We start from the raw sequence: 17,055 nt of genomic DNA on the forward strand, positions 1-17,055 counted from the left end.
CACTTTATAATATTTTAATGTTTAATTAAATTAGATCAAATATTAATCAAATGTTCTTTAAATGAGATAAACATTTTCTAAACTTATAAACCAAATGATAGCATGTGTAAGCTAAATTTAAAAGCCTAACAAAGAACTAGTACTGTGAATTTTTTTAAGCCAAAACTAAACTTCTGAATAATCTTCTCTGCACATAAAAATCACACTGAATAACACCAAAAGTTTTATGTTCGCATTTTGGATTCAGGAGCTCTAAAGTGTGCACACTGGGAGATTCCCCCTAGGGAATCATAATCTTTAGGGTTGATTATAACCTGCTGTATTTCATCAGAGTCTAAGAATGAGACTTTGTAGCACAGAACGGGCAGGGTACTCGTGCACGCTTGTTTATTGTCTCACATCTGAAACCGATGCTGTCTTCACGAGATTTCAATCTACTATTCACAAGTGGGAGAAATGGGGCAAACTGAAATCACACTGATCATGGTGGCTTCTGGGAACTTTAAGTAGCTTGGTATGGCTGACCACAGCGCACAGTGGAGGACAACTTTAATTTACCATACAGTTAAACACAGGGAGCAGAAATCCCAGAGCACAGGACTTTTTTAGAGCTATAAGCAACCCTAGAGAGACTAATTTATTTTATCAGTAGCAGAACTGCCTATCTCCAGTCTCATAGGTGGTTAAATGCAGAGCCCAAATTAGAACCCATGGCTCTGTAATAGGCTGCTAAATATTTTAAACTACTAGAACAGCTCAGCTTTCTCACAGAAGCCTTGGCAGTTATTGAAGGAAAGGTAAATGCATTGCAGTATCATCATTAACAAATAAAAATAAAAATAAAAAAACAAGGGAACAGCAAATAGTGCTTGAAAACATGGTGACAATAACCGCGTGAGTCCTTAGAGGAGACTGGATAAGACCCCTTCAGTCAGGGAATAAAATAACCCTGGAATCAAAGGACTTCCCATCTGGGATAATCGACATGCAGGTGCTAGGCACTCCTCCTCCATGAAAGGAAGTGGGAAGGAGAGCAGGGGAGTGCTCACACCCTTGCCTACTCCAGGAAATCTGGCGGTTGTGTTTCCAAACATTTCCATTCAATTCAACCTTCACAACTTTTGCCATATCCTCCTAACTCTTGTATCCTGTTATTTACTTAATATTTCTGTTTAAGTTGAATTTACCTTCCAATGCGATAATATGCATGGAATTACGATTTTGATCTGTTCATTACTTATATTTTTACTAATAAATACGCTCCTATTAATTTGCCATATTTTTGTCCATGGCCCATCTTCAACGACCACCCATTCCTCTACTGATATATGTATAAACACCAGCAAGCAGGGAAATGGTGCCTTTGACCAGGAATTGCCAAAAGCACAAAGCTTTCTCTAGCCCCCAGCAGGAAGATGTTTTGCATTTGGTCCTCCTCTAAAAAAAATCACTCATGCTAAAAATACAGTTCAACAGACAGAAAAAGATGGTGGCGAGATGGACTGGAGGGAGGGTGAGTGTGTGAGAGAGTGGACGTGAGTGGACGTGAAGGTGGACAACCAAACCCGAGCAGTGCAGAGACGCGGAGCAGAAGGTCCCTGTGCTATGGATGGAGCAGCCAGCTACCGCGATAAGCGGCCCTTCAGGGCACTTCTCCCTGCCCCACAAGGAGGTCCCATCATTTTGGAAGATCCCGGGTCTTCCTTGGGAGGAGGCAGTGGGAGTGGCTAGGACCTAGCAACCCGAGCCCACCAGCGCACCTGGCACCATCAGACCAGTGGACACCCTGTGTCAACACAGACCAGTGCACAGTAGAGGAGCTGCCAAGGTGCCGGTTGCGGAAGCCGCAGATGGCCGGGAGCCCAGCACCATCCCCCATGGTAGCAGCCTTATCAGAGTTGAGATATACCCCCAGCAACAGAGGCTGGGAAGCAGACATCCATCCCCAGGCAACAGAAGTGCAGACCAGTAGCTGAGACCCATCTCCAAAAACTACAGCAAAAGCTGAGCAGGAGTTGAGCCCCACTGGGCAGCAGCACTCCCCAGCCACCAGCAGCAGGACCTGGGGCTCCACAGAGGCCTGTGTGACCCAGCAGCCCACAAGAGAGGCGTAGAGCCAGGTCTCCAAAGTGACTGTGCGATTCATTCACCCCTGGGGCCTATGGAGTGCTGAGGCACCAGACAGGCCTGTGTGACCCAGCAGCCCACAAGATAGGCATAGAGCCGGGTCTCCAAAGGGACTGTGCGATCCAGCTGCCCACAGTACAGGCAGGGAGTGTGGCTCCAACAGGGCCTGAGCTATACAGCTGCAGGTGGCACCAGATGCCAGCTGGGAACACAGCTCCAGAGGGTCCCACATGATCCAGCAGCAGCACCTACCGGGACACACCAATACCAGCCTGCAGTAGTCATTCCTCCAGGATCCACAGCAGGCAAGAGGCGACACGCAACTAAACAGTCTGGGAGGCACAGTAGCCTTATTCGATATACAGTGAGCTGCATACACATCCAAACATCCCTCAGTGGGTACAGAGCTACCAGACAACTAAAATGGGGACACAAAAAACAATACCCAAAGGAAAGAAAAAGAGGAATCACCAGAAAAAGAACTACAGGAAATGGAAGACAGCAACTTGTCAGATAAAGAATTCAAAGCAATGATTATAAGGGTGCTCAAACAATTTGGTGAGAACTACAAGCAATGTAATAAGAATTATGAAGAGCTCACTGGAAACTACTTCACCTTAAAAAAAAAAAAAGGTAGAAGCTATACATAAAGAGGTAGAAGCTATGCATAAAAATCAAGAGGAAATAAAGAATGACATAGCTATTATGAAAAATACCTTAGAAGGGTTTAATAGTAGATTAGAAGAAGCTGAAGACCAAGTCAGCGACTTAGAAGACAAGGTAGAGAAAAACACCCAAATAGAGCAGCAAACTGAAAAAAAATTTTTTAAAGCAGGAGGAAAGTTTAAGGGAGCTGTGGGACAATACAAAACGTAACAACATTCACATTATAGGGATATTGGAAGGAGAAGAATCAGAGAAAGAAATAGAGAACTTGTTTGAAGAAATAATGACAGAAAACTTCCCTAAACTGGTGAAGGAAAAAATCACAGAAGTTCAGGAAACACAGAGAGTTCCAAGCAAGATGAACCCCAGAAGACCCACAACTAGACATATCATAATAAAAATGGCAAACATTAAAGACCAAGAAAGAATCTTAAAGGAAGCAAGAGAGAGACAGAAAGTTACCTACAAGGGAGTTCCCATTAGACTGTCAGCTGATTTCTCAATAGAAACAATGCAGGACAGAAGGGAGTGGCATGAAGTGTGCAAAGTAATGGAAGGCAAGGGTCTAATCCAAGACTACTCTATCCAGCAAGGCTATCATTCAAAATGGAAGGAAAAGTAAAGAGTTTCACGGATTGAAAAAAAAAAAGCTAAAGGAATTTACCACCACCAAACCAGCACTGCAAGAAATGCTGAAGGGACTGTTGGAAGAAGAAGAAACGAGAGAGAGAGAGAGAGAGAGAGAGAGAGAGAGAGAGAGAGAGAAGCACAAGCATAAAATAAAAATGGCACCTAATAACTATCTATTAATAATTACCTTAAATGTAAATGGCTTAAATGCTTCAATCAAAAGATATAGAGTAGCTGACTGGATAAGAAAACACGACCGGGACATGGCGGAGCTGGACCTCGGGCAGCACTGCCAGGTGGAGCACTGCCGGCAGCGAGATTTTCTTCCATTTGTATGTGATGGTTGTTCAGGAATATTTTGCCTTGAGCACAGACGCAGAGAGTGGCACGGCTGTCCTGAGGTGACTGTAGTCAAGGAGAGGCTGCAGTCAGAGACACATGCCTGTATGCACGCTCGTTGGAGGACTGCGCCGAGAGAGGGCCCACGCGAGTCATCCGCCCTGCCTGCCAGAGGACCTCCTGCCTGAGACACCCTCATCAGTCAGAGCGCGGGTGTGAAAAACTGGAGACCGCTCAGCCTCGAATGGCCGCCACTCGGAAGCTTGTTCAGGACATCATTGGTTCCAAGACCGGGCAGACGGCGAGAAAGTGATGGAAAGGTGCCCAGAGTAGTGCGAAGGCGGCCAAGGTGGCCCTGATGAAGTTGAAGCTGCAAGCCCACGGGGACCCGTCCTTGCCGCAGACAGAAAGAATTTACCTGCAGGTTTTCCTACCCAAGGGGAGCAAAGAGAAGAGCAAACCAATGTTCTTCTGCTCCCAATGGAGCATTGGGAAGGTCACTGACTTTGCAGCTTCTTTAGCCAGTCTCAGAAATGACAACAACAGATTCACAGCCAAGAAATTAAGGTTATATCACATGACTTCAGGAGAAGCATTACCCTTGGATCATTCGTTGGAAGCCTGGATTGCTAAAGAGGATTGTCCTTTATATAATGGTGGAAATGTTATCTTGGAATATCTTAATGAGGAAGAACAATTTTTTAAAAATGTCCATTCTTACTTGGAATAGTCATTGAAGGATTCAATCCAGGAACCATGAGGAAAGTTCTACATGAAGTCATTTTCTTTTACTACAAATACTATATATAGTTTTATTTTTAAATGTTGTATTAAAATTTTTTTCATTGTCATAATGTCCATTATCAGTTCTGTATGCATGGAATTTAAATTTTTTCATTGCAGTTAACTGTGAACTGACACTCAGTTATTGGTGGTGGTTGTACTCGATTTGCTTTCATTTGGAGTGCTGCCATAACAACAACAAAGGGGTGTTGCTTGTTTGGCCTTGAGCTGTTGATTGGCCGGGACTCTGCTCCTTGTCCCTTTGCTCTGGAGTCCACAATGAACTTTAGATGTCCTTTCTGGGACATGGCTGAGCTCATGGCAGAGGAACGACTCTCAGAGGATACATGCTTAGCTCTCGCAGTAAAGTAACATGGCCCAGCGTAGCACCATGGTGCTGGAAGTATAGCTTCCAGTGTGCCTGTGACATGGAGTATGCACTGATGTGTGTCCATGAATCAGAGGAACGGAGATGGTCTCATTCTCTCTTCAAAGGTTTTGGATGAATCTCAGGCCTGGGAAGGGGACGTGATTTTCCTGCTGTCCTCCACCTGCTTTGGGGCGTATCCCTGATAAAGGTTTTCTTCCAGTTTGTATGAATGTATTACAAATGAGAAGAAAGGTGGGTAGCTCAACTTGATTGCAGTCTTTTATGTCTTGTACCAAGGAAAATACATGCCAAAGTAATTCTATTTTACCAACGCGTGAAAAGTAATGCTTCTGACTCACGTGTTCCGCCCTCAGCAAAGCACTATTACGTGGAAGGAACAGAGATGACTTCTGTGTAGTCTTTGTCCCTTTTGTGTTTTAATTGTCATGGACATGCACAGTGGCTTTAGTTTAATTAAAGGAATAAACTTGGAATGTTCATAACAAAAAAAAAAAAGAAAAGAAAACACGACCCATATACATGCTGTCTGCAAGAGACCCACCTCACAAGAAAAGACTCACACAGGATGAAAGTGAAAGGATGGAAAAAAAGTTTCCAAGCAAATGGAAATGTAAAAAAGCTGGTGTAGCAATACTCATATCTGACAAGATAGAATTCAAAACAAGGGCCATAATAAGAGAGAAAGAAGGTCACTACATAATATTAAAAGTAGCAATCCAACAAGAGGATATAACCCTGGTGAACATATACACACCAAATATGGGAACACCAAAATATACTAAAAAAAACTTCTGGAGGACTTCAAGGAAGAGATCATTAGCAATACGATCATAGTGGGTGACTTTAACACCCCACTGACACCACTGGATAGATCCTTCAGACAAAAACTTAACAAAGACAAAGAGTCCTTAAATGATGACCTAGATCAGTTGGACTTAATTGATATTTACAGAACATTTCACCCCAAAGCTGTAAAATATACATTCTTCTCAAGTACACATGGGTCATTCTCAAAGATAGACCACATGTTAGGACACAAAGCAAGTCTCTACAAATTCAAGAAAATTGAAATTATATCAAGCATCTTCTCAGATCACAGAGACATGAAACTAGAACTCAATTACAATAAAAACATACAAAAACATTCAAACACTTGGAGGCCCAATAGAATGTTATTAAACAACAAATGGGCTACTAACGAGATCTAGAAAGAAATTAAAAACTTCCTGGAAACCAATGAATACAAACACACAACAACACAAAATCTATGGGACGCAATGAAAGCAGTCCTAAGAGGGAAGTTCATAGCACTACAGGCCTACCTCAAGAAACAAGAAAAATTCCTAATTGACTTTTTAACCCTATAACTTAAAGAACTAGAAAGTAAACAAAGAGAAAAACCCAGACCTAATAGGAGGAAGGAAATAGTAAAGGTCAGAGCAGAAATAAATGACATAGAGACTAAAAACATAATTCAAAAGATCAATGAAACAAAAAGCTGGTTCTTTAAAAGGATAAACAAGATTGATTGACCTTTAGCCAGACTCACCAAGAAACAAAAAGAGAGAAACCAAATAAACAAAATCAGAAATGAAAGAGGAGAAGTAACAACTGACACCACAGAAATGCGAAAGATCATCAAAACATACTATGAATAGTTATACGCAAACAAATTGAACAATCTAGGAGAAATAGACAAATTTCTAGAAACAGACAGCCTCCCAAAACTGAACTAGGAAGAGATAGAAAACTTGAACAGACCAATAACAACAAAGGAAATTGAAGACGTAATCAAGAAACTCCCAGCAAACAAAAGCCCAGGCCCAGATGGCTTCACAGGGGAGTTTTACTGAACATTCAAAAAAGAACTAACACCCATTCTCCTCAAACTATTTCAAAAAAATCCAAGACAAAGTACGTCCAAACTCATTTTATGAGGCCAGCATAATCCCAATTCCAAAACCTGATAAAGACACTACAAAGAAAAAAACTACAGGCCAATATCCCTGATGAACATAGATGCCAAAATCCTGAACAAAATACTACCAAATCCAATCCAGCAATACATCAAAAAAATTATTCATCATGACCAAGTGGGTTTCATCCCAGGCATGCATGTATGGTACAATATTCGCGAATCAATAAATGTGGCACCACATAAACAAAAGGAAAGATAAAAATCATATGATCATATCAATAGATGCTGAAAAAGCATTCAACAAAATACAGCACCCATTTTTTGATAAAAGCGATCAGCAATGTGGGAATAGAAGGATCATATCTCAACATAATAAAGGTCATATATGAAAAACCTACAGCCAACATCATACTCAATGGGCAAAAATTAAAAGCATTCTCCTTAAGAATGGGAAAAAGACGGGGATGCCCACTTTCACCACTCTTATTTAACATAGTACTGAAAGTCTTAGCCACAGCAATTAAACAGGAAGAAAAAATAAAGGGGATCCAAATTGGAAAGGAGGAAGTGAAACTGTCATTATTTGCAGATGACATGATACTATACATAGAAAACCCCAAAGACTCCATCAAAAGTCTACTAGACTTAATAAATGAATTTGGCAAAGTAGTAGGATACAAAATTAACGTCAAGAAATTGATGGCATTCTTATACACCAATGATGAGCTCACAGAAAGAGAAACTAAGCAAAAAATCCCATTTATCATTGTGGCAAAAAAATTAAGATACCTAGGAATAAACTTAACCAAAGAAATAAAGGACCTATTCACAGAAAACTACAGGTCATTGAAAAAAGAAATAGAGGAAGATATAAAAAAGTGGAAGCACATACCCTGTTCATGGATTGGGAGAATTAACATCATTAAAATGTCCATACTACCAAAGCAATCTATAGATTCAATACAATCCCCATTAAAATACCAATGACATACTTCACAGAACTAGAATAAATATTCCAAAAGTTTATATGGAACCAAAAAAGACCCCGAATAGCCACAGCAATCTTGAAAAAGAAAAACAAAGTTGGAGGGATCACATTACCAGATTTCAGGTTATACCACAAAACCACTGTAATCAAAACAGCCTGATACTGGCACAAGAACAGGCAGATAGCTCAATGAGACACAATAGAGAACCCAGAAATTGACCCAAGACAATATGCTCAATTAATATTTGACAAAGGTGGCAAGAGCATACAGTGGAGTCAAGACAGTCTCTTCAACAAATGGTGTTGGGAAAATTGGACAGCTGCATGCAAAAAAATGAAGCTAGAACACCAACTTACACCATACATGAGAATAAACTCAAAATGAATAAAAGACTTAAAAGTAGCTCATGAATCCATAAAAATTCTAGAAGAAAATGTAGGCAAAAAATTTCAGACATTATACGCAGCAGAATTTTCACTGATACAACACCTAAGGCAACAGAAACAAAGAAAAAAATGAACACATGGGACTACATCAAACTAAAAAGCTTCTACACAGCAAAAGAAATAACCATCAAAATGGAAAGGGATCCCACTATATGGGAGACCATAATCACCAATGATGCATCAGATAAGGGGTTAATTTCCAAAATATAGAGAGTGCTCATACAACTCAACAAAAGGAAGGCAAAGAACCCAATTAAAAAATGGGCAGAGGAACTAAATAGACACCTCTCCAAAAAGGACATACAGATGGCTAAGAGACATATGAAGAAATGCTCAAAATCACTAATCATCAGAGAGATGCAAATTAAACAACTATGAGATATCACCTCACACCTGTCAGAATGGCTGCCATCAACAAATCATCAAACAGCAAGTGTTGGCGAGGGTGTGGAGAAAAGGGGACTCTAGTACACTGCTGGTGGGAATGCAGACTGGTGCAGCCACTATGGAAAACAATATGGTGTTACCTCAAAAAGTTAAAAATTGAACTGCCATTTGACCCAGTGATCCCACTTCTAGGAATATACCCTAAGAAGCCTGAAACACCAATCAAAAAGAATATATGTGCCCACATGTTCATAACAGCACTATTTACAATAGCTAAGATCTGGAAACAAACCAAGTGTCCAACAGTAAATGAGTGGATTAAAAAGCTGCAGTACATATACACAATGGAGTACTATGCAGCTGTAAGAAAAAAAAGGTCTCTTATCCTTTGAGATGGCATGAAGGGACCTGGAGAGTATTATGCTAAGCGAAACAAGCCAAGCAGAGAAAGACAAATATCACATGATCTCACTTATTTGTGGAATATAATGAACTTAACAAACTGCTGAACAAAATTAACCCAGAGACATGGAGGTGGGGTACAGATTGACAAGCCTCAGAGGAGGGGGGTGTTTGTGGGAGAAGAGATAAACCACAGAACTTACATGCATATATGCATGACCAATGAACATAGACAACAGAGCTGGGGATGGGGTGTGGGGGGAGGGGAGGTGGGTGTCAATGGGGGAAAAATGAGAAACATCTGTAACAAAAACAAATGAATAAATAAAAAATTTTACAAAAAATACAGTTCAACAAACATGAGCACTTACATCACGTCAAGTCCGGTACCATGCTCTGATGGTACCCAAGACTCATCCTTGCCCTCCAGGAACCTAGAATGTAATAACAAATGAAGAGCTTCTCTGAGAAAAAAAATACCCATCATATCTTTATCAAGGTTCCTATTATGACCAAACCTAAGCATTCACTTCCTCCTGAGACCTATTAGCATACAATTAAGAAGAAAGCTGACCCCTGACAAAGCAGATCAGAGAATTAAATTTCTCAAAAGGGAGCCAGGAAAAAGCAATCTTGTATTAAATTCTAAAACAGGTAATGAAATAATGTGTTCAATGTGAGCACAATAATACACATATATGTATATTTATGCATAAAATAAAGATTAGAAGGAAGTAGTTATCTCTGCATGTTGGAATTATGCATGAGTTTTGTTTTTTTACTTATAATTTTTGTGTTGTACAAATTTTTTTCAATTAGTTTATATTCTTTTGAATATTAGAAATAAAATCTCTTTGTACTTTAATCTTTGATTTCCTTTCCTTAAGGCTTTTTATTAGGAAGGTACTGTTGTTTTGCTTGTTTTTTAAAGGCTGCCTCCCTTGCCCTGGCCGGTTTGGCTCAGCAGTTAGAGCATCGGCCTGTGGTCCAGAGAGACCCAGGTTCGGTTCCTGCTAAGGGCGTGTACCTAGGTTGCAGTTTGTCCCCGGCCCTGGTTGGTCGTGCGGGTGGCAGTCACTCGATGTGTCCTTTTCACATCAATGTTTCTCTCTCTCTCTCTCTTCCTCTCTCTCCCTCCCACTCTATCTGAACAAAATATGGAAAATGTCCTCAGGTGAGGATAATAAATAAAAATAAATAAATAAATAAATAAATAAATAAATAAATAAATAAAGGCTGCCTCCCTTGAAAAGAAAAAGAACAAGGCTTTTAAAAGTTTAACCATTTGTTCTCTGTAATGGCCTCGCCATTTTCTGCTTCATATCTTTGCAGCTCCCTCCGACCCAACAGCACTTCCCTTCATCTCCAAGTGTAAAATTAGTATCTATGGGGTCTTCCGTGCAGCTCGAAGTTAGAAGCAATTGCTTCTGAAATTCTGGAACACAAAATTATTTGTAACTTATTTATGACAATCACTTTCTAATGCTTTTGAACATGAAAAACAGAATCACTTAATTTTAGAACTCAAATAGATTATAAAGGATACCTCATTCAACCGACTTTGCAAAGGGTGAAACCGAGGCTTGATTAAATTATGTGATATACTCCAATTTGCACAGTGAGTTACAGGTAGCATCAAAACTAGATGCCAGGCTCAGTCCACAGTCCTAGGTCCCTGTTTACACTGAGTTGTACCTCTTTAGCATTGGTTAAATACACGGTGGGGCAAAAGTAGGTTTATAGTTGCAAGTATGTGAAACAGTCTATTATTGTATTATTATTTATTAATTATTGTATTATTTTCCATACAAACAACTATAACCTACTTTTACCCCACCCTGTATTTTTGCTAAGTTGAATGGCAAACTTCATCAGCTAAAGTCTTAAGTTACTTTTCCTCCAATAAGGCAATCAAATGTCTAATGATTGTGTCTGGAATAGCATGAGGTAGCTATGAATTGAGTGGGTTTCTCTTTTTCTTTTTTCTTGCTCAAGTGTGACCTCTGTTTTGACAGATAAAGAAGAGAAAAATAGTCCCGGATGGTTCGGCTCAGCAGTTAGAGCATCAGCCCTCGGACCAAAGAGTCCTAGTTTCGATTCCTGCCAAGGGCACATATCTTGGTTGCGCTTCATCCCTGGCCCCGGTTGGGCTCATGAGGGAGGCAACCAATCAATGTGTCTGTCTCACATCAATGTTTCTCTCTCTCTCTTTCTCCATCCCTCTCTCCCGCTCTATCTGAAGATAAATGGACAAATATCCTCCAGTGAGGATTAAAAAAGAAGAGAAAAATAGTCCATAAAGCTGGTGATATAAACTTGGGCACCAAACAAATAAGCACTCATTCTGAGCAAGAGACCATTTTTAAATCTGATATTTTCCATATTGACTTTTCCTAGAGTTTTCTAGTAAATACTTAAATCTCATCTCTACCCAGACTTTCCCAATTACGTCATCTAAATATTAGTACAATAGAAGATCTCATTGTATTGGCAGCTAAACAATGCTCATTTCCAAATCTAGCAAACAATTTAAATTCACTAGAAGGGTTTTCCAGTACATTCAGGATCTACTTACAGGGATTCTTCAGCTTCCACTCAAACTACAGGTCTCTGCATTATTCTCTGACCCCTCTGAAAAAGCCTTCCATACACAGAAGCCAGATTTTTAACAAATATTCAAGTGAACATTTCAAGTTAGCTAATGGCAGGGCAGCTTTTCAAACAACCATTTTGTTTCTTTATAATTGTGCAATCTTTTAAAGATGTTATTATATTTCCTCTCACAGAGTATAGAAAATGGAAAAATATAAACACACACACAGCTCTACTAATATTAATGGAACTGAGGGGGAAAAGAGCAAACTCTAGGCATACTGAAAACAACACATCTTTAGCTTCAGTTAAATACTCGGTGGACCTAGAGAGACCCCTGTGTTTTTAATTGTGAAGAAAAGGAAGAAAATTAAAACTATGTTCAAAAGGCTGAAATATATTATCAAATATTTTTTAAAGTAGTATTTCATAGCATTGTTTCTACTGTCTAGGAAAGGGAACCTCTTTATAACATGCCATTCAGGTTCCAATAAATCATCAATTAATTCTCTTTGACATTTTGTTCTTGGATAAAGGAATTACTTCTACACCAGCTCCCTGAGCTTTCTTCTCTTTCTAAAATAGTTGTTCTCCCCCCTTTTTGTTCAGAAGCCAGATGATGAGCTTCAGGCTCATGACTGATTTCCCATTGTTCCGTTCACCTTTACCTGTCCTCATTGCACCAACAATCGGGACCCAAGAGGGACTTGTCACAGTTCTCCAATTCACTCTCTCAGCAGCAATTTTTTATTTGATTTTTTATTTCCTTTACTTTCATAAGAAGAAAAGCTCTCACTTTAACCTTTTGAATTGTCCTTTGGTTATAAGAAGAGGAAAAGGCCTTAACTTCTTGGAACTCATGCAATGTTGACAGGGGGCACTAGTGCTCATTTCTTTTTGTTACAACCCAGAGAAATAGAAATGATATTTGAATCTATTCATTATAATGACAAACTTCAGTTTAATTCTATCATAGAAGCTTTTTTGTTTTTTCAAGCACTTAAAACATAAGAACAATCAACAATTACTTTTTTTAAAAATCTCTGGAGCCCTGGCCAGTGTGTTCGTGGTTAGGGCACTGGACGCACATGGAAGGGAGGTAGGTTTGATTCCTGGACAAGGGCATATTCTGGGTTGCAGGTTCCACCCCCAGCCTCAGTCAAGGCTCATGCAGGAGGAAACAAATCAGTGTGTCTCACATCAATGTCTCTCTCTCTCTCTCTCTCTCTCTCTCTCTCTCTCTCTCTCTTTTTCCCCTACTCCCCCGCTCCCTTCCACTCTTCCTAAAAAAATCAAAGAAAAAAATATCCTCCAGTGAGAATTAACAAAATAAATAAAAAATTTTAAATCTCTGGAAAGGAAAGCAGAAATGGTACTTTGACCTCAAAGAAACGGTGTGACTCGGATAACAATGTGCATTCAATGACAGAACCAACATAGCCATTGGAGTCATTCTGACTGGGGAAATTTGTTGTCATCAGTATTAGCAGTAGTAACAATGAAAATAACAATAGCTACCATTTGTTGAGACCTTTCCACAATCCAGGCAGTCTGCACTTTAAATGGTATTTAATCTCTGTGAGGCATGTAGTTCTTATCCTCCCTTTGTATATGTTGGAAACAGGCTCTGCGAGGTGCCTTCATTCGCAATGACACATAACAGAGTCAAAATGAAAACTCACGTATAACTGGAAGGCCTGGATGAGAGAAGAAATTCAGACAAATAAATTCTGTATTGGACTCTGTACTATGTGAAATCTTTAAGATTTTGCCAAAGACAAGAGACTCAAAAAAAAGATCTCAGTTGAAATCACACCATCTCCTCTGGTGCAGTTTTTGAGCATGTATTTTGTAGGACAATAAAGTAAGTAAAAATATTTACCCATAACACCCATTTTTGTGAATTGTTTATATAATCAAGCACAGAAACTCTTACAGGGGATAAGACAACAAAAATAAAAGGTTTTATAAGAGTCATTTCATAATAGTTATCAACACTACTAAGAATTTTATCAGAGGGTGGAAGGAGGTAGAAGAGGGTATAGAGGGAATAAATGGTGATGGAAGGAGACTTGACTTGGGGTGGCAAACACACAATACAGTGGACAGATGATGTATTATAGAATTGTATGTCTGTAACCTACATAATTTTATTAACCAATGTCACCCCAATAAATTCAATAAAAAGAATTTTATCTTCATATTTGAAAATGTTGTTACTTTTTTTACTATAATTCAATTTACATAAATAAATTTTGCCCAATCAGTGTGGTTCAGTGGATTTAGCAACGCCCCAGGGATTGAGAGGTCCTGGTTTGATTCCCAGTCAGGGCACATGCTCCAGCCCCAGTAGGAGCATGCAGGAGGCAGCTGATCAATGTTTCTCACATCAATGTCTCTCTCTCTCTCTCTCTCTCTCTCTCTCTCTCTCTCTCTCTCCCTTCCTTTCTTTCTAAAAAAATTAATAAAAAAGCATATTAAAATTAAAAATATATAAATAAAATAATTATTGTTCCATTTAACTCATTTACATATATTTCCCTACCATTTGATAGATTTTTTAAAATTATTTATTCATGAGAAAAGTATCAAGCGTGGACTACATTTACAGAGACATTTGAAAGCTGACCACTAGTTTCCTGGAATTCTAGCAAAGCTGACCACTTGTTTTCTTGAATTCTAATTCTGATTTTTTCTGCTTGTATTGGCAGAAAGATGCAATAAATATGAGAGAATCCTTTGGAAGCAATGCCAATGACTGCAGGGTATCATTCATCTACAATTCATCTCTTATTTAACATCAGAGAACACAAAGGGGTGGTGGGTGGGCATTCAAATTATTCCAAATCAGTTTTGAATGATAAAATATGCAAATTCTTGTTGATTGTATTATGAATTTTTTAAGGGCCTTCTAGCACTGTTTCCACTTATTGAATAAGATCCTCCAACTTTAGTAAGAGCTGTATCCCTACAGATTAAAAAACTAAGTCCTTCATTTTAGAAAGTAAAGAAAATTATTTTTCTAGGCTTCTCCTTTCCCCTTAAGTTTCATAGTCAAAATAGAGGTAAGAGAGAGTCTCTCTCCCTTTTCTTTTTATATGCCTATAAATGCCTTGGCTCATCTTTTTTTTCTTTATTGATTTTAGAGAGAGAGGAAGGGAGAGAGAAAGAGAGACCAATGAGAGAGAACATTGACTGGCTGCCTCCTGCATGCCCCCAATGGGGATTTGGCCCACTAACTGGACATGTGCCATGACCAGGAATCGAACTGGCGACCTCTTGGTGTCTGGGTCGACGCTCCACCACTGAAGCACACCGGCCGGGCACTTTAGCTCATTTTTACTAATATAAAAATGAATCTATGTCTTAAATCCCTTTTGGGGGGATGATAAAAACAACTAACTATTGAGAAATGGAGGACTTAAAAGAGATGCAGTCTCTTTTACTTTCCAAAACATGATTTCCTGTTACACAATTAAATGAGGAGCCTTTAAAGGCTTAGCTGACATCCTAAGCACCTCTGAGCCTAACAGCATAACATTTTGATAAGGAAAGTTGTAAACAGAAGAGATACATATGGATTATGTTTCCCTTGAAATTCTCAGGGTTTAAAAATCTAACAAATAATGTGCTTTGAGCTTTCATCTAATTCTCCACTATTGTGAAAATCAATGACCCTAAACATAGATCTCTCCCTCACCAAGGATTATAAATCGGTCTGGAAACACTAGTCACATATCACAGCAGATCAGTGACTTGGGCACATAAAATGATCTGGGGTACCAAATGCACACTGTATATTCAGATCTGTAATCCAAGCCCAAGAGACACATCAGAAAGTCACGGGGATAGAGAAAAGAGCAGAGAGGCCGATGAAATGAAAACGGCATGCAAGCATTATAAAGATTTCATTGCACTAACTGTGAGTTGACAATTCTCAATCTTGCAAGATCCCTGAACATTAAAACAATATGAATCAAATATGATTAGCTTAAAAACAATACTAAAATAGAGCATGTTTTTTTATTTTTTATGTTCAATGGCCACAACGATACATTTAATCAAATGGAAGAGAGCCCTGGCCAGTTTGGTTCAGCGGTTAGAGCGTCGGCCTGCGGTCCTGAGAGACCCAGGTTTGGTTCCCGCTAAGGGCATGTACCTCGGTTGCAGTTTGTCCCCGGCTCTGGTCGGTCGTGCGAGTGGCAGCCACTCGATGTGTTTCTTTCACATCGATGTTTCTCTCTCTCTCTCTGTTCCTCTCTCTCCCTCCCACTCTACATGAACAAAAAAATGGAAAAATGTCCTCGGGTGAGGATAAAAAAAAAAAAAATGGAAGAGATATATCTGTATGGATGTATTCTATTTAACAGTGTCTTGCAGGAACTTCTATTAACTTTTTTAATATAAGTGAGTCCTTAGTAGAGGAATTTTACAAACTAGCAACCTGAAAATAAGCCAGTAGCCTAGGGAGCTATACACGAAAGCACTTCAGAAAAGAGAATGAATGAGCATTCCAGCCTGCTGTAATAGCATAACTATGCCATGGGCAGAGTTTCTCAGCCCTAAAAATGCTATAGGACTTAGCACCAAACAAACTAACATTTTCAGAGAGATGGCTGTGTGCAGGCACTATATCTATATTACATACCTGATCTCGTTGTATCCTAAAAATTCTGTGATATAAACTGCATCATCATCATCTTTAATATATTAATGAAGGGCCCATGACTCAGGGAGTTCAGGCCAGGTCATAGCTAACTCTCGAAATTGTCATAAAGATTAAAAACAGCCCTGATCAGTGTGGCTCAGTTGGTTGAGCATTGTCCCATGCACCAGGTCACGGTTCGATTCCTGGTCAGGGCGCACACCCAGGTTGCAGGCTCAATCCCGGGTAAGGGGCATGCAGGAGACAGCTGATAGATGTTTCTCACATGATGTTTCTAACTCTCTCTCCCTCTCCCTTCCGTTCTCTGAAATCAGTTATTTTTTTAATTTTTTAAAGATTAAAAGCCAACATACAAACATTATTATACAAACCACAAATACAAATGCAAACATAATAATTTAAAATGCTGTAGTTATCTTCTGGCTCATGATGCCATACAAAGCATACATATTCCTCGCCTCTCTCCCAGATTCCCTTTGAAATAACGATGAAGGTAGACTGAAAAAAGAGTAAACCCATGGCACTGTGGAATCAAGACAAAACGCCTTCTGTAGATATGATATTCTGATACTTTCACAAGTTTCTGGGAGATGGAAAGAGAAAGGAATTGTATTTATAAACCCAGCCTTACAAAATCAAAACAGTTCTGCTTACATCCAGGAGGCTGTAATGGGGATGCTGTCTTTCTGTTGGAACAGAAGTCCATTCAGCAGGGCTGC

At 39.4% G+C, this 17,055-nt stretch overlaps 1 protein-coding gene across 1 annotated transcript; it reads left to right on the forward strand.

Moving 5' to 3' along the window:
- Positions 1-3,686: 3,686 nt before the first annotated feature.
- On the forward strand, positions 3,687-4,492 carry LOC118625847 (AN1-type zinc finger protein 1-like). Its single transcript, XM_036255051.1, is given in 2 exon segments — positions 3,687-3,864; positions 3,867-4,492. Coding segments are annotated over 2 exon segments (804 nt in total).
- The last annotated feature ends 12,563 nt before the right edge of the window (positions 4,493-17,055 follow it).

This window comes from Molossus molossus, unplaced genomic scaffold, assembly GCF_014108415.1.
Source record: "Molossus molossus isolate mMolMol1 unplaced genomic scaffold, mMolMol1.p scaffold_m16_p_11, whole genome shotgun sequence".
NCBI classification, from domain to species: domain Eukaryota; kingdom Metazoa; phylum Chordata; class Mammalia; order Chiroptera; family Molossidae; genus Molossus; species Molossus molossus.